Below are 17,617 nucleotides of genomic sequence, written 5' to 3' on the forward strand. Positions count from 1 at the left end.
TATTGCGGTTCTTGTCTATTTAAATTCGTATGTATGCCATAGTTATTTTTTCTCCAAATGTCAGAATCTATAACATGCCATTGAGCCAGAAAAAATGTATTACATAATAGGCATCCTTGACTGATTTCAGCTATTCACCGAAATGCTTGAAAAAATGTACACATCGACGGCTTGATCTGCTAGATCGTGCTAAAATCGGACAGAAACCATCGTGCACATAGCATCGTTCTCGTTCTTCACTGAAATGCATGTACCTTATATCATCAGTGAAGACTGCAATGATCTTGTCATCCACTTCACCGCAGAACTTTCTCTTCATTCTGAACAAACTGCAACAACATCTGTTCTAAAAAAAAGGAACCGTCTGTCGGTATACGGCATCTGGCAGGTAGATGATTACATTCATTTTCCAGCGAGTAATATGGATCGCACTATAAGTATTAATTGTACTAGATGTATATGGGAAGGAGATATTTCTGCATTATTATGATCCAGTAGACCATTGTCATTACACAACACAACATGTGAAGAATTAATCCCGGGTCTGCCTGCAGATGCGCATTATGGGGAAAATGGAAAACAAAGTTTATGTTTTAAAAATTGGGAAAAGACATTACTCCTTTTCTTGGTACGAGAATCCAAGCTAAGCAAAAACTCATAAGGTAAACAATTATTCTTGGATTCTGTTTGAAGTTGCTATGCTAGAGCGTGTTGGCCTTCTTGGAGAACAACACAGAGTGGATGTTGGGCAACACGCCACTATGGGCGATGGTGATGCCGTCAAGCAGCTTGGATAGCTCCTCGTCGTTGCGAGTGGCGATAAGCAGGTGGCGCGGCATGATGCGGGTCTTCTTGTTGTCCTTGGCCGCATTGCCCGCCAACTCCAACATCTGTGGTTCAAATAGCACACCGAGATGAGATCAGTTACCACCCAGTCCAGCACAAGAAGAGTAGGAATGGACGAGATCGGTGGTTGGTTGGTTACCTCGGCGGCAAGGTACTCGAGGACGGCGGCGAGGTAGATGGGGGCGCCCCAGCCGATGCGCTCTGCATAGCGGCCCTTCTTGAGATAGCGCCCGATGCGGCCGACGGGGAACTGGAGTCCAGCCTTCATGGACCGGGTCACCGCCTTCTTCCGCTCGCCGCTCTTCCTCCCGGTCATCTCCCCTTCTTCTTCGGCGAACTTGAATCTCGAATTGTGGGTGGACGGCGGTGATGGATGTGAACGCGAGGGCACCACTTTTATAGGGGGGGGGGGGGGCTCCGTGGTAACATGCGCGATTCACGTGACGCACGGTCGGATCTAGGAGGAAGGGCGGCAGGGATCGGCTCGGAGGCGCACGATCCGTGGGAGGGGGTGTGATCCGTGTGACCAGCATTCTCCACCGTCGGATCTGTATGGTGCGGGCGGCTGGGATCGGCTTTGATGGTGCGATCCGTGTCACCAGTGGTCTTCGCCGTTGGATCTGGAAGATGTTGGCTACGATTAGCTCAGGGGCGCGATCCGTGGGAGGACCGGATGGACCAATAGGGACACGAGAATCTTTTGTCCTCACTTTGTTTCGTTTCTTTCCATTAATGTGGAAATTAAATTCGGAAATTGGGAGGGGGAGGGTAGACTCTTTTTCACACAGAAGATTTCTTTTGGTTTTGTTATTTTTGGCAATCCCTTTTTGTTTTGGTATGATTGACCCAAAAAATCGAAGCATTTCTCACACCAAAGAAGAAATTCAAGCATGTCATGAAGCACTCAACAAAAAAGTCTCAAAATACATAAGCATCTAGGGGTGACTACAAGGAGGTCAAGAAGAAGGATTTTGTTTCCATGTGCATTGCCAATCCATATACCAAGAAAGGAATGAAGAAGTAAATCCTCACTTTTGGAATAGGATGCAATATAAAGTTTATCATGAGGTGATGCAAGGGCATATCAAGGATAATAGTGATGTCCTCCACGGTATTTAAGATAAGTGTGAGTAGTTAAAACTTTTGCCTCTAATATGTGTGCACAAAATATTACTCACCCGGAGGCAAAAATTCTATGAAACTGTTCTTCATTGAAGGTACTCAGAGGAGGGAAGCTAAATTTAGTGTGTTTGCTAGCACACTTGGTTACATTTTCCAATATGCCAAGATTAGGCAAGGCCTTCGCATCCATGATGTGGAAGTTATGAACATGAACTATCTTGTTGAGCTTTGCCAGAGTGATGTGAACATTGGTCATGTCATAGGGATGCTACATTTTTGTAAACAAATTCAAAAAGTTTATTCAAACTCAATTGCCGCCAATATTGGAGATTCCACTGAAGTGAGAGGCTATCTAGTCAACCACACATTCTATACTGCAACTCATACAGGAACAATTAGCCAGTTGGCGCTCAATGAATAGGAACACGTTGCGTCTGTAAGCAGTTGACGCTCGAGGACCATGATCACACTAGACCATAGAGGCGCGCTTTGCTGCGCCCCGTCCATCTTAAGGAAAGAATGATAGAAATATTCAAGAAATTAGGAGTTGTAACATATAACCAAATCCGTATGGTTGACATTGGCAGCCTTTCGGCAATGCCAAAGAAACAAACTTGCAATTCCGCAAAGATGAACAAACCTAAAGTACTCAGTGAGAACCTCGCATGTTTAGATAGTAAAGGATGTATTCACATACACGAGACAGTATACCACCATCGAAATGATTTTTGTGAAGAATCAAGTTATGAAATCTATATATCCACATGCTAAAATACGAAAAATAGCTAAATCGCACATAAAAAGATCATAGAAATACTCTGCTCTAGGAAATATTGTAATTTTCTTCACGAAGTCGACATACCTGGTACACTAAGCAAAAAATTAACTTACAATGCTGCATGGTAATTTGCAACACGTTTGTCGGACCAGAATATGCGCATTTAGACCAATCCGGAGCCTTGCTATATGGAGCTTCCAGAGCTTCCTATTCATAAATAAATAGATAATAATAATAATAATAATAATAATAATAATAATAATAATAATAATAATAATAATAATAATAACAGTTTATAAACAATGATGCTAACCTAATTCTTGTGTGGAATAATTATGAGACATTAGCTAGTGAAGATTAGGAAAATCCAGTAGCACACAAAAACTGACAAGCGGCCTTGTAGATAACATAATAGCAAAACAATCCTCTTTCTTTAACAGACATTTCTGAACTTGATAGAAATAATCAGCTAGATCAGTTGTCATCTTATGTGAGTTCTCAAAAATCTTTAGTTTACTTGCTCTTTTTTGGTTATTATCAGGGAGGCATAAGGCATTTCCCTCTTTGTATTGTTTGCCTCTTCCTAAAACACTGCATGAATAAAGATTTGGCCCAATGCCCTAGAAGATAAATCAATTCTGGTGCCCCAAAACGCCCAAAAGATTAGAATTAAGAGCTCCAGGAAGGAGGAAACCTTGAGTTCACTCTAAAATGCATGATCACATCCTGAATTTTCCCCTGGCCTACGTTCGAATTAATGTGGGAAAACATAACAAACTGAAATTGAAATAGCGAGATGCTTTATTAGATGCCTGCAGAGAACTGCAATCAACACAGAAAGCAGGCATCATAGATAAGGTCACCTGATTATTTACAACATGACTAAATTGGGAGATGCTGTTGAAAACAATGTTGCCAACGAACATGCATCATACTTGAGTCTTAACAAAGCAAAACAGCCCTATCAATCCCATCTACTCCTTGCTCGTATCATCTTGCTAACTCTAGCGCACATGCGGAGGTGTGAAAGCATCCCGCCGCCGTCTGACCGTGCGCCCCTGCGTCGCTGGCCACGGGACCGATTTCTTGCTAGGGTTCGGTTGGAGAGGGAGAAGCAGAGAAGAAGTGGGGGCCTGACTGAATTAGCGAGGGGACGGGGCGAGCATGCCATAGGAGTTTCGTCCGCCAAAGTTGGGGACGCGCGTAGAGTTCCCCTTCCCGGCGCAGGCGAGGCCGTCTCAGAGACGACGCTGGACGGGCGAAAGTCTGCTACAGGAGCAGCAGCGATGCTTCTGCGTGGGCTGCTTAGCAAAGAAGAATGGGCCGTTGTCCCAAGAAAAGAAGTGTTGGAAATATGCCCTAGAGGCAATAATAAAAGCATTATTATTATATTTCTTTGTTCATGATAATTGTCTTTATTCATGCTATAACTGTATTATCCGGAAATCGTAAATACACGTGTGAATACATAGACCATAATATGTCCCTAGTAGCTGCTTATATATTAGGCATCAAGATCTATAGAGATAGATCGAGACGCCTCATAGGTCTTTCACAAAGCACATACCTTGATAAGATATTGAAGAAGTTCAATATGGATCATTCTAAGAAGGGGTTCTTACCTGTGTTACAAGGTGTGAAATTGAGCTCAGCTCAATGTCCGACCACGGCAGAAGATATAGAAGAGATGAGTATCATCCCCTATGCCTCAGCCATAGGTTCTATTATGTATGCCATGCTGTGTACCAGACCTGATGTAAACCTTGCCGTAAGTTTGGTAGGAAGGTACCAAAGTAAGCCCGGCAAGGAACACTGGACAGCGGTCAAGAATATCCTGAAGTACCTGAAAAGGACTAAGGAAATGTTTCTCGTTTATGGAGGTGACGAAGAGCTCGTCGTAAAGGGTTACGTCGACGCTAGCTTCGACACAGATCTGGATGACTCTAAGTCACAAACCGGATACGTGTATATGTTGAATGGTGGAGCAGTGAGCTGGTGCAGCTGCAAACAGAGCGTCGTGGCGGGATCTACATGTGAAGCGGAGTACATGGCAGCCTCGGAGGCAGCACATGAAGCTATATGGGTGAAGGAGTTCATCACCGACCTAGGAGTCATACCCAATGCATCGGGGCCAATCAAACTCTTTTGTGACAACACTGGAGCTATTGCACTTGCCAAGGAGCCCAGGTTTCACAAGAAGACAAGGCACATCAAGCGTCGCTTCAACTCCATTCGTGAAAATGTTCAAGATGGAGACATAGAGATTTGTAAAGTACATACGGACCTGAATATAGTAGATCCGTTGACTAAACCTCTCCCTAGGGCAAAACATGATCAACACCAGAATTCCATGGGTGTTCGATTCATCACAATGTAACTAGATTATTGACTCTAGTGCAAGTGGGAGACTGTTGGAAATATGCCCTAGAGGCAATAATAAAAGCATTATTATTATATTTCTTTGTTCATGATAATTGTCTTTATTCATGCTATAACTGTATTATCCGGAAATCGTAAATACACGTGTGAATACATAGACCATAATATGTCCCTAGTAAGCCTCTAGTTGACTAGCTCGTTGATCAACAGATAGTCATGGTTTCCTGGCTATGGACATTGGATGTCATTGATAACGGGATCACATCATTAGGAGAATGATGTGATGGACAAGACCTAATCCTAAGCATAGCACAAGATCGTGTAGTTCGTTTGCTAGAGCTTTTCCAATGTCAAGTATCTTTTCCTTTGACCATGAGATCGTGTAACTCCCGGATACCGTAAGAGTGCTTTGGGTGTATCAAACGTCACAACGTAACTGGGTGACTATAAAGGTGCACTACGGGTATCTCCGAAAGTGTCTGTTGGGTTGACACGGATCGAGACTGGGATTTGTCACTCCGGATAACGGAGAGGTATCACTGGGCCCACTCGGTAATGCATCATCATTATGAGCTCAAGGTGACCAAGTGGTTGATCACGGGATCATGCATTACGGTACGAGTAAAGTGACTTGCCGGTAACGAGATTGAACAAGGTATTGGGATACCGACGATCGAGTCTCGGGCAAGTAACATACCGATTGACAAAGGGAATTGTATACGGGGTTGATTAATCCTCGACATCGTGGTTCATCCGATGAGATCATCGTGGAGCATGTGGGAGCCATCATGGGTATCCAGATCCCGCTGTTGGTTATTGACCGGAGAGTCGTCTCGGTCATGTCTGCTTGTCTCCCGAACCCGTAGGGTCTACACACTTAAGGTTCGGTGACGCTAGGGTTATGAAGATATGTGTATGCAGTAACCCGAATGTTTTTCGGAGTCCCGGATGAGATCCCGGACGTCATGAGGAGTTCCGGAATAGTCCGGAAGTAAAGAATTATATATAGGAAGTGCTATTTCGGCCATCGGGACAAGTTTCGGGGTTATCGGTATTGTACCGGGACCACCGGAGGGGTCCCGGGGGCCCACCGGGTGGGGCCACCTATCCCGGAGGGCCCCATGGGCTGAAATAGGAGGGACCCAGCCCATAGTGGGCTGGGGCGCCAACCCCTATAGGCCCATGCGCCTAGGGTTTCCACCAAGGAAGAGTCCAAGTGGTGGAAGGCACCCCTAGGTGCCTTGGGGGGGAGGGAAACCTCCCCTTGGCAGCCGCACCTAGGAGATTGGATCTCCTAGGCTGCGCACCACCCCCCCTTGGCCCTCCTATATATAGTTGAGGAGAGGGAGGACTTCATACCTCAGCCTTTGGTGCTTCCCTCTCTCCCCGTTACGTCTCTCTCTCGTAGTATAGGCGAAGCCCTGCTACTGTGACGCCCTGCATCCACCACCACACCGTCGTGCTGCTGGATCTTCATCAACCTCTCCTTCCCCCTTGCTGGATCAAGAAAGGAGGAGACGTCATCCGTTCCGTACGTGTGTTGAACGCGGAGGCACCGTCCGTTCGGTGCTTGATCATCGGTGATTTGAATCACGTCGTGTTCGACTACATCATCCCCGTTCTTTGAACGCTTCCGCTCGCGATCTACAAGGTACGTAGATGCATCCGATCACTCGTTGCTAGATGAACTCCTAGATGGATCTTGGTGAAACCGTAGGAAAATTTTTGTTTTCTGCAACGTTCCCCAACAAGAAGAACGGGCTGTTCATACTTGGCCCGATAAACCAGAGGCCGCCTCGGTAGATTTCCGGAGCAGCGGCCCGTTTACGGAAGCCTGAGCGGATCCTGGACGTCCAACGGCGCGATCGTACGTTGTAGAGCGTCAAATTGCTGTGGTTGCTCGTAGCTAGCTCCATTATATTGTTTCTCAATTTCGGCCATAGCATGGTCCCCACCCCCAGTCGGTTGGCGCATGATTCGAGGACGTCGTGACTTTGGGCCGGCCCATGTAATGGTAGGGTGCCCTGTGCTTTTTTGTTTCGTTTTTTGTTCATGTTTGTGTTTTTTCTTCATTAAAAAATGTTCAGCATTTCAAATGATATTGAATTCCAAACTCTTCAAGAATTTAAAAAATATTCGTGACATTGAAAAAATATATTCTTAAATTTGAAAGTTTTTCATGAATTTAAAAAATGTTTGTGCATTTGGAAAATATATGTGATTCCAAAGAATGTTCCCGAATTAAAAAAATATGTTCGTGGGTTTCAAAGAAATATTTGTGAATTCAAAAAAATGCTTGTTATTTTGAAAAATATTGATGATTTCAGAAAATGTTTGTGGATTCGAAAAATGTTCATGGTTTGAAAATTGCTGATGAATTCAAAAAAATACTTAATTCAAAGAAATGTTCATGACTTCAAAAAGTGTTTGCAAATTTGCAAGAAATGTTCCTGATTCCAAATTTTGAATTGGATGAAGAATTTATAAATTAGATAATTTTATTAATTCGATGAAAACTGATGAATCTGGTGATCTTTTTTTAACAAATAATGAATTCCATGATTTTTTCGATTCGATAAAAAAACTGCACAAAATTTAAAATAAAATGTGAAAAAAGAGAGGAAAAAAAACGAAACCGGAAGTGGATCTACGCTACTTGGGCCGGCCGAATACTAAAGGTCCCTCAATGTTACCAAAAAAAAGGTCCCCTCACAAAAAAAAACTGAAGGTAGGTTTTCTCAAAAAAAAAAAGTAACAGAAGGTGGGAGGTCGGCGACGATGGCGGCGGTGGATCTGTCGAAGCTGGTGAAGGAGAAGCGCTTCTGGGCCGCCTCCTTCCTCATCGCATGGGCGGCGGCGCTCCAGGTTCCGTCACCTCATCTCCTTCCTTGCTCCCCTCCCCTCTGCTCCAGAAATCAATCAAGACGGGATCTTTAACCGCGGCGGGACGGGAAATGGCGCTGTTTGCAGGGGCACATGATTTGGTTGAAGCGGCAGGACGCCTTCAAGGACAAATTCGGCGACCCCGAAGCCCCCAACAAGGTCACCGAGCAGCCGGCCGACGACAGCACCAGACTCGCCGGCGAGCAGGGGGAGCTCACCGCCGACGCCGAGATCAGATAGGTAGCTAGGTAGATGGACGAGAATCAGATCCCCCTTTTATCCTGTCCTGTTTTTCTAGACCTGAAGATCACCAAGGCATCTATCTCTCTGTGTAATTAGGCAGTGCAAGTTTGCTCACATAAATAATGTTTGGTTGTTAGGGTACCTGCTAACGCGGTGTTCATCGCGGCGAATTAGGCCATTTCTTAATCTTATGAGCATCAAATTATCATCATCCCAAAGCTGCTCTGCTTTAGCTTCCTCTCCCGCCTCATTGAATGTTGGTTTGCAGTTTCTGTTTGGTTTTCATGTCTGAACTACCAAAACAGATGCTTGACGTGTACAATTCCATAAGAAACCTGGGAGTGTTTGTTTTGCTAGTTACGAGTAGCTATCTGTGACCAGATTAACCATCCCAAAGCTTTGCTTGGGCTTACTTCACCTTAGGCAGCAGCTTCTCAGTCCTGCCTCACTCACTCACTCGCTACTACTACTGTAGTTGTTTGCAGTGCAAGCTTTGCTCACATAAATAATTACTCTGGAGGTTTGTCTCCCTGGACTCTGGAGGTAGCAGATGGCTGGTGTTCATAACGGTTAATTAGGGCGTCTCTTAATCTTGTGAGCATTGAATTACATCTTCCCAAAGCCGCTCTGCTTGCCTTACTACATGAAAGTTGCTCTGCTTGGCCTCACTCTCAGGCCCAGCCCTGCCTGACTAACTGAATGATGGATTGCAGTTTCCGTTTGCTTTTCTTCTTATCTGAACTGACAAAATCAAATAATTTCATCTTCTCTTTACAGTTTTGTGAGAAATCTGGGAGTGTTTGTTTAAGTCACGGCCAGATTAACCGTCCCAAAGCTTTGACTGAACTGCAATTCCCGATTGGCTTTTCTTATGACTGAACTGCAGTTTCCGACTGGCTTTTCTTGTCTCAGATACCAAAAACAGACAAGCCATTATAAATCTGGGAGTGTTTTCTAGTGACAAGTCAGAACCAGCTATGAGTAAGAACCCGTTATCTCAGACCCCCCTTTTAGTTTGCCCTGTTTTCCTAGACCTTTCAATCGCCAGTGCAAGCTTGCTTACATAGATAATGTTTGTTTGGTTAGACTGCCGCTGTTCATCACGGCTAATTAGGGCTTTGCCTATCCTGTGAACATTGAATTATCATCATCCCAAAGCCGCTTTTCTTGGGCTTAGTACATCTCACCCAGCAGCAGCTTCTCAGTCCTGTCCCACTCAATGAATGGATTGCAATTTCTGTTTGGTCACGAGATCAGTCGTTAGCTGCCCTGAGGTACTGTTAGTGTGTTACCACACCTGAAATCACATCTCAGCTAGCAGATTCCTTCACAGTCCTGCCTACATCACCGAGGTGCAATTTCTGAGTAGTTTCCGTACCCTGACTCTTGGAGTTGCGGATGCCTTCAAGCACAAGCTTGGCGACCCCGACGCCCCCAGAAAGGTCACGAAGCACGGGCAGCCGCCGGCAGGCGAGCAGGGGAACCTCACTGCTGACGCAGAGTTCAAAACTTCAGAAGGGTAGGCAGATGGATGAGAAAGAGATCCCTTTTTCCCTTTTTCTCCTATTTCTCTAGACCGGGCGATCACCAAGGCATCTAGCCCTGTGTAATTAGTACAGGTAGTGCAAGCTTGCTCACATAAATAAGGGAAAATTGCAGTGCAAGCTTCCTCACATAAATAAGGGAAAATTACGGTGCAAGCCTGCTCGTATAAATATGTTTGTTTGTTATGCCTGCAGTTTCTTTTTGCGAGAATGTTTGTTATGCCTGCTGCTAGTAGGGGATTGCCGACGTTCATGGCGGCTAACTAGAGCTTCTCTTAATCTTGCCAGCACTAACTAATCATCATAATCCCAAAGCTGTTTTGCTTTGCTTGGCATGAGTACTACATCACGGTCAGCAGTAGCCTCTCAATCTCAGCCCTGCCTGATCTCACTGAATGATGTGTTGCAGTTCCTGTTTGGTTTTCTTACCTCCCAGAATCCTAGGGCAGGGCAACCACAAAACAGATCATCATCATTTGTTTAGTATAGAGTAGTTTCAGAAGGAATCTGGGTGTTTTCTGGTCATGCGCAACAAGTGTCTGATTTTGTCTATGACCGAATGAATTCGTAGCTATGCAGTCTACGGCCTAGTTTGGTTCTGTTTGGTTTTCTTGTCATCGTGACTACCAAAACAGACAATTGACATTTACGGCTCCTGTTTGGTTTTCCAGACATGATAAATAATCGAAAGCTTTGCTTGGGCTTGCTTAATCTCAGTCAGTATCTCAGTAGCTTTTCAGTCCTGAACCCGCTCGCTCTCTGAATGGATTGCAACTTCTGATTGTGTTAGGTCCCCGCTGCGGTTATGCATTTCAGGCCATCTGAAATGAATGAATGAGTTCGAAAGAAGGGTAAGAAAGACAAGCTATCCATACAGGCCATGTAGTCGTATCAGATTATATGATTTCTTAGCTCCTGGTTGCAATGCAACTCCAGGTGTTTGACTTGTGCTCTGATTGCGCCATTTCTGTTGTCTGTCCTTTTCTTTTGCTGTAGAATTCAGCGCTTACAGATGCACCTAGAGCACCAGCAGCATCGATCATTGCCTTGTGGCTCCAGTAGCCTTAATTTGTCAACGCCGTCTGGTTCATCAGTCACTGCCCCTTATGCCCATCGATCATTACCTATTGCAGTTGGCCCATCTTTGATATTCACCACTGCCCGACGCTACGTTTTTCCTGAAGATTGTTTGGCCATGGCGCGGTTGTAGCAGCGGCAGATCCAAACTGGTGGCCGTCGTGAACAGATCCCTGGAACCTGATTAGCACCTTCCCGCGTGGGGCTTTCTTGGGGTGTTTGCCTGATCGTGAGCTAGGTCCTTGCTGCGTTTCAGATCATCTGGAATGAATGAAGGAGTGAATTCGCAAAGAAAGACAAGGTCTCTGATCGTTATCAGATCACACACCTTCTCAGCTCCTGCTGGAGACTTGATCGTCATCTCACAACTGTCAACGTCTTCAGGTTCACCCGTGCTCCTTTGCCCGTCAATAAACTAAAAGGTTTTCAAGAGGAAGAAAAGAATGTCTGCATATTTTTCGACGGACTTTGGTTCCAGGTCTGGTGACTGGTGTTTCTTCTTCAACTGAGGTATTTATGGATGGAGTTGGCAATTAGATTAAATTGATAAGATTGAGAAGGACCTTCGGAGCCGAGTGTGTGTGTTTGAATTATGCCTCGGCAAGTTGCTGAGTCATGCACCACTAACATGGGACATGGATCAAACTGGCTATTTATAGCTTTATTCTTTCTTTCCAGCGCACATGGTATGTGTGTAGAACCCAACTTGCAACCCTTGTGCATGCGCCTACACTTTAATTTATGATAGAAATGAGCGCGTGTTCGTTTGTCGCGAGGTGAGGGATGGTGATGAATGATGATGCAATATATATATTAATTCCTTGTCGCCGTGTTTGCAACCCTTCTGCATAGCTTTGGTCTTATATGACTTTGCTATTTGTCGCCTTGTTTTTGTGTTAGGCTGTGTGCATCCTAACTATGCAGAAGTCGGGTGTGTGCTCTTTAAGTTTATATCTTTTTGATGCTCCTTTTTGAGCTAATAAAATCCACCCTTTTGTCGAAAAATATAATTCCTTGCTTGCTGTTGTTGGTTGAGTTGCAGGCTGCACCTAGGGAGGGGAAGAGAATGAGATAGATGCCAAGTCAAGATACACATGTCTTGTGTGTGCACTTACTGATGTGGCATATGCGCGCGGACCATTCGGTTCGGTTCGATTCAACTGGTACATGTATGTAAGTGGCATATTTCTTGTGCTTATAAACAATCTGATTCGGTGGGTTCGTCTTAATATATGACTAGTTGTGAGCACTAAGCTAAGCATCTCTTCTATTTTCTTCTTTTTTTAACTAGTTGTGTTTACCGGCAGGGCAAGCAAAGCCGATCAAAGGCCGTTAATTGGGCTAAATTTACTTCTTTTTTTTTTGCTGGAGCAGCTGTCGGTGACGTTCTTGGATGGAGAGATGGAGAAATGGAAGAGAGGGATGGATATTCTGACGGACAGCATATCCATGCCGTCGTCGATCAGTCACCACTCACCAGATGGTTAACTATAGTTAGCTACTGCATACCTATAGCTAGACTAGATAGGCACGCCAAAGTCTCAGGCTGGTCATAGTGAGGAGTAACTTAGACTAGTGTCATATGCATGACATTAGTCTAAGTTACTATTTTCATAGTGCAAAGTAACATAGTACTAGTGCCATATGTGGCCTCATTTAATAGCTTGTAGACTCATGTTGTCTTGGAAATCGCTATGTTACAGTAACATATTATGTTACTACTTCTCATTAACTACTTGCCACATAAGCAAAAAATTCTCGAGGTGCGCTATGTTACTACCTAAGCTACTCCTACTATGACTAGCCTCACAAGGAGCACGCGCGGCATACTGCATTTTCGACGATCGACAACGATATCCCCTGCTTGCATGCAGTGGCGGAGCTACAATTAAAAACCTGGGCGGGCCAAATTGAAGAGAAGTTCGGCTGTTTTAATTCCATGCCTTATTTGCTTGCATATCCTAGTGTATCTCCATTAAACATGGGCGGGCCATAGCACAGTTTTGCCTGGCTGTAGCTCCGCCAGTGCCTACATGCACCAACGTCGCTGCGGTGTTTTGCACAACGAAGCACCGCTGCTCAAAGAGAGGTCGTCTCGAAGCTCGTCGTGGGTTTTCAATTCCAGTGAGGATTTCGCCGACCGGATTTTAGTCACGTTAGTACGAGTTGAAATGTTTTTTTTTTGCGAGTGAGTACGAGTTGAAATGTTGAGCTTTGTGTCTAAATATTCAAGTAGCTTCAGTAACACACAACATTGCAAATTATCATTTTGGTTTTTATTTATTTAGTTGAATTTGCATTGAATGTACAAGTCGTTTGGCTGGACCGAAATCTTGTCTTTTGTTTTTTCTGCCATCTATATCTAAAAGAGAAAAGAGAAACGAAAGTTTTGTCATGTGCGTGCAATGCAAGCATAGTTCGAGATATTTTGCTCCATCAATCCCGGCCGCTTGTTGTGCGGACAGAGCAGACACGCTCACATGCAGGGAGGGTTCTCTCAAAGAGGATCATATAAAAGAAACAAACTACTGAAGCAAATTCATCCAAAGGTTTCGTGGTGTAGTTGGTTATCACGTCAGTCTAACACACTGAAGGTCTCCGGTTCGAACCCGGGCGAAGCCACTCCTAATTGCTTCTTTTTTTTCTCGCATTTTCCATTGAAATAAAATTAAAAAAATTGGCCCATGCAGGTCTCGAACCTGTGAGCTAATAGCTTTTCTGTACACTTTTTCTTACTACATATTTGGGATGATGGAATAAAACTCTTTGTATCTTATCATCCAGCCTCTTTTGGTCCTCATATATGCTGATCTTACTGCTGCGTGTACTGCATTTCGAATGCAGGTGGTTTCAATTCATCTTGTTTTTCGCAAGCCGACCGGGTGGGATGGAAAACAAATAAAAGAAAAAAGAATGGCCCATACAGGTCTCGAACCTGTGACCTTCGCGTTATTAGCACGACGCTCTAACCAGCTGAGCTAATAGGCCTTTGGGGCTTCTGCATACATATTAAGGAATATGGAATAAAACTTGTATATCATCGTCCCTAACAACGTGAAGAAATCAGTAAGAAGATCACGGGAGCCTCTTTTGGTCCTTATATATGCTGATCTTATGATTCCTCGTACTGCTGGGTTGATCGTATGGAGTGCTGGGTGGATTGATCGTATGATTCCTTTCTTATCATGTGCCTTGATGTTATGAGAAGTTAGCCAAGATGCGCCACCCGGTCTCCTTATCTGGAACCATTTCCACCAGTTGCTTTCCCAACCTTGCTCCTCTCTTCATCACCTCATGCTTGGATTCCTCGCCAAGAAGCTCTATCGCGCTACCATATTACACCGAAACGCTGCCACCGACGAGAGCAAGCTTGATATATTTGCTCACGGTCGTCTACAATGTCCTACACCATGCCTCATGATGTGACAGTAGTTCAGGAGTAGATTTCAAAAGGTAGACGCAATATTGTGGCAGATGCACCGCGGTCTTTTTTTTTTGAACGAAGGCTCGCGAAGAGCCCGGCTTTGAATTAACAAAGCCATCAACCGGCCAGGAATTACAAACAAACACCAAACCACATCGGCCCAACGATACAAGGGAGCACTCTAGGAAGGTTACAACTCAACGCAGCGCACAAGCACGAAAGGAAAATACAATCGAGCCCATTGCTTGTACTAGCCGAAGACAGCAGCAAAACTGATAACGAAGGTAGCGACAGGCAGAGCAGGATGAAGACCTGCTAGAACAGAGTGTGGGCATGAACTGGGCTGACTCTCAGGATGAAGAAAACCAGGTGTCTTCCTCCTCTCGCGCCGCAGAGGGACCCTTCCCTCTCGCCTTGGATCGAAAGGCATCGAACCAGCGGACCTGAGAAGCGCTCACCCTAGAGCAGAATCGATGGCAACCTCGGGGCCAGGAGAAACCGTAGAGCACAACACCATGGACAATGAGCACACAACATCCACTATACCGCCGCAACCAAGGACACCAATAGACTGCCGGAAAGCCATCGGGAGCAGCCGCTGAAGAAAGGCAGCAAGGACATCATGGAAGACCGCAGAACGTCGAGGAGCAAGACCCGTCGGCCGTTGAAGAAGAGCACCGGGAGCCCACAGCCGGGGCCGTGTTACTAATGCTGGGAAGGGGAACCCCATCCCCTACCGCCGGATCGAAGGCGCCGTACCGCCAGCCTTGAGCCAAACATGCCACAACCAGTGGGCACCACCCTTGAGGGGAACGGGGACAATGCCGGCCATGCAAATCCCGACGAAACCGCCGCCGCCAGACAACCAGAGCCGCCCAAAGCTCGGACCTTTGACACACCTCACCTGAACACGAGCCCTCCCCAGGAGGCACCTCCAAGGAGGAGCACGACATGAAACGCGCCGTTGCTGCCCAATCCTAGCCAGATTTGGGCTTTCACCCGGGAGGGGGAACGAGGGTGGAAAGGGGAGGACCTCGGCGGCACCTCTAGGGAGGAAGAACGGCGCCAAAGGCGTTGCTGCCCCCGGGCCGGACAAGCCAACCAAACGGTTTCTCGTAGTCCCAAGCCTCACCACAAAGCACACATCATCACCAGATCCGGCGCACGAGACACAAGCAACAGGGGACGACAGTATAGAGGGAGTCAAGGAGGAGGGAGCCAGACCTCAGATCCGGCGAGGAGGGGAAAACTCCGCGCCGTAGCCAGCCCCCGCCGGCGGCTCACCACCCGCGTGGTCGAGCAATCCGTCCAGAAGCACCCGCAGCCGGGGCCAGCCGAGAGGACGCCGCTGCCTCGCCAAACAGGGCCGCCGCCCCAGATCCGAAGACCTCCGCCATGGACGAAGCGCCAGAGGCCTCGCCGCCACCTTCCCCGGCGTCCGCGGGCAATTTCTGGGCGAGACCCTCAGGTGGCGGCGAGGGAGAACGGGGAAAAAGGGGGTGGCGGCGCGGGGGGAACCCTAGTCGCCACCCGAGTCGCCCAGGAGGACGACGCGGGGGCAGGTGACTCTATGGATGTACCTCACCGCGGTCTTCTAGTCGGCTGGGCAACTGATAGAAGCTCCATGCCTAGCCTAGAACATGCCAGTGGCGATGTGCCAAACATGGATAACTTGGGACGTGTCTTGGTCTTCACATGCCCAAAAGACATGATTACCTATCTCGTTGTTCTGGTAGGGTGGCTATACCTTTGCTCAAAACCATTTCTAATTTTCACGGTGCCAATAATTGAGGACTTCACCTCTAATGGCACATTGACCCGCTGCATCATCGGTCTCGGGCTAGAGAAGTAGAAGAATGATCACCTGAAAGCACATATTTTGCTTGTGGGCGTGTTATTAGCGAGATTTGGACCATTTGGCCAGTCCAATAACTCTTTATGAAATTGATCTTAAAATTTCATAATAAGATCAAACAAACTCTGCATGCGAGGATATTATTAACAAGAGACATGAGTTACATAGCAACAAAGTACAATTAACTTGAACTAGTTTGAGCACAAGTAGGATATGATCATCCATGCCTTTTGCCTGAATTTGAGCCTGAACTGGTGCTGGCAAGTATAACTGCTACAAACAGAGAATATGTGGGCAAGGAGATAAAGAGTAACTTTCCAAAGTACACCACGTGAGTTTCTAAAGAGAACTACCCTTCCAAATAATTTGGTAACGAACAATCGGTTAAACTAATATCCGAGGGCTCAAAATGGAAACCTGCATATCATTACAGTAAGGAAGAGCTACGTTATATTTGAAGAGAGATCATGATGTTAAGAATTGACAGCAATCACCCGAAGTTTTAAGTTAGGAGGGGTGGATAATAGTAATTAACCACAAATGATGCCTCGTATACAATGACTCCGAGTACCTTGTTTGGATTTCACTTGTCAAGCAATACATTTACGACAAAATTGAGCACCTTGGTGGAGCCAAATATGTCAACGTGGCACTTCTTAAACTAACGTTTAAGCAACTTGAATAATGCAACTGAAAGGCAAAAAAATTAATTCATGGTTGACAAGACAAAATGATGTCGTTGTTGGCTGCCATTCGCCAGACTCTATCAATGGTGACCAAATTTTATTTTTCTACTTGATGATATACCTATGAGATGTTTACTCAACTTTTTTTTTCTTCTCTTCACCTATAGCAATAACTGGTGGAACCAACTCATATTCAGATGCTCGGTGACTTTCTCTGAGTAATTGTCTCATATATCCAGCAATAAGATAAAAAGTTGTGGCCAAGAGTGAAAGACCTTTTGCCAATGACATAGTTTAGTTGGGGCCTAAGGGGGCCTTATCCTCCGCTCTCATAAGAAAATTAATTATATTAACGCCTATATAACATATATTCTGAAATACATATAACTTCAATGTAAATTTTGGAAAACCAAGAACAAGAAAGTAAACAATAAAAATGAAAAAAATTTAACTTTTAGTGAAGACTCAATTGTGGAAATATTTGATTACAAAACAGAATAATAATGTGAATAGTCGAACACAAGATTTGATATTTAGATTATATAAGCGAGTAACTTGATTTAGAGTTTGTCCCACATCAATATTTATGTGTGTGCTGATACATATTTTTTATAAGGTATAATTCTAACAATACGACTACATCTACGTAAGCCCTTGCGAAGGACTACGTAACCTGCCTATTAATTCTATCACCCCCCCCCCCAATTTTCACTAGGGTGGGCCCCTCCTTCCCCCTTCCCTCCAATCAACTTTTGACAATTGTGTTAGTCTATGTAAACG

The 17,617-nt window shown here is 45.3% G+C and overlaps 2 protein-coding genes and 2 non-coding genes across 5 annotated transcripts; 2 read left to right on the forward strand and 2 right to left on the reverse strand.

The window, feature by feature from the left end:
* Positions 1-465: 465 nt before the first annotated feature.
* LOC125549576 (protein H2A.5-like) lies at positions 466-1,207 on the reverse strand. Its single transcript, XM_048712954.1, has 2 exons — positions 986-1,207; positions 466-890 (listed from the first exon to the last, which is right to left on the reverse strand). The coding sequence occupies exons 1-2, from the start codon at positions 1,160-1,162 to the stop codon at positions 702-704; spliced, it is 366 nt and encodes a 121-aa protein (XP_048568911.1). The 5' UTR covers positions 1,163-1,207; the 3' UTR covers positions 466-701.
* A 6,612-nt stretch (positions 1,208-7,819) lies between these two features.
* On the forward strand, positions 7,820-12,580 carry LOC125546391. 2 transcript variants are annotated; one of them, XR_007300629.1, is made up of 4 exons: positions 7,820-7,990; positions 8,096-8,256; positions 11,915-12,045; positions 12,247-12,580. XR_007300629.1 is itself a non-coding variant. In XM_048710648.1 (2 exons), the coding sequence occupies exons 1-2, from the start codon at positions 7,904-7,906 to the stop codon at positions 8,246-8,248; spliced, it is 240 nt and encodes a 79-aa protein (XP_048566605.1). In that variant the 5' UTR covers positions 7,820-7,903; the 3' UTR covers positions 8,249-8,462. The 2 variants fall into 2 exon arrangements, 1 of the variants encoding a protein (XP_048566605.1); XM_048710648.1 differs by lacking the exons at positions 11,915-12,045; positions 12,247-12,580 and having other exon boundaries at positions 8,096-8,462.
* An 840-nt stretch (positions 12,581-13,420) lies between these two features.
* On the forward strand, positions 13,421-13,494 carry TRNAV-AAC. Its single transcript has one exon. It is a non-coding gene; the product is annotated as a tRNA-Val (tRNA).
* Positions 13,495-13,786: 292 nt separating this feature from the next.
* Positions 13,787-13,860, reverse strand: TRNAI-AAU. The gene has a single exon. It is a non-coding gene; the product is annotated as a tRNA-Ile (tRNA).
* Between the last annotated feature and the right edge of the window lie 3,757 nt (positions 13,861-17,617).

This window comes from Triticum urartu, chromosome 3 (genome assembly GCF_003073215.2).
Source record: "Triticum urartu cultivar G1812 chromosome 3, Tu2.1, whole genome shotgun sequence".
Classification (NCBI taxonomy): domain Eukaryota; kingdom Viridiplantae; phylum Streptophyta; class Magnoliopsida; order Poales; family Poaceae; genus Triticum; species Triticum urartu.

Coding starts and splice junctions, on each gene's coding strand:
- LOC125549576 (XM_048712954.1), bottom strand. CDS start 1,162: ATGACCGGGAGGAAGAGCGGCGAGCGGAAGAAGGCGGTGACCCGGTCC. Junction 891..985: donor TCGAGTACCTTGCCGCCGAG/GTAACCAACCAA, acceptor TTTGAACCACAG/ATGTTGGAGTTGGCGGGCAA.
- LOC125546391 (XM_048710648.1), top strand. CDS start 7,904: ATGGCGGCGGTGGATCTGTCGAAGCTGGTGAAGGAGAAGCGCTTCTGG. Junction 7,991..8,095: donor CATGGGCGGCGGCGCTCCAG/GTTCCGTCACCT, acceptor CGCTGTTTGCAG/GGGCACATGATTTGGTTGAA.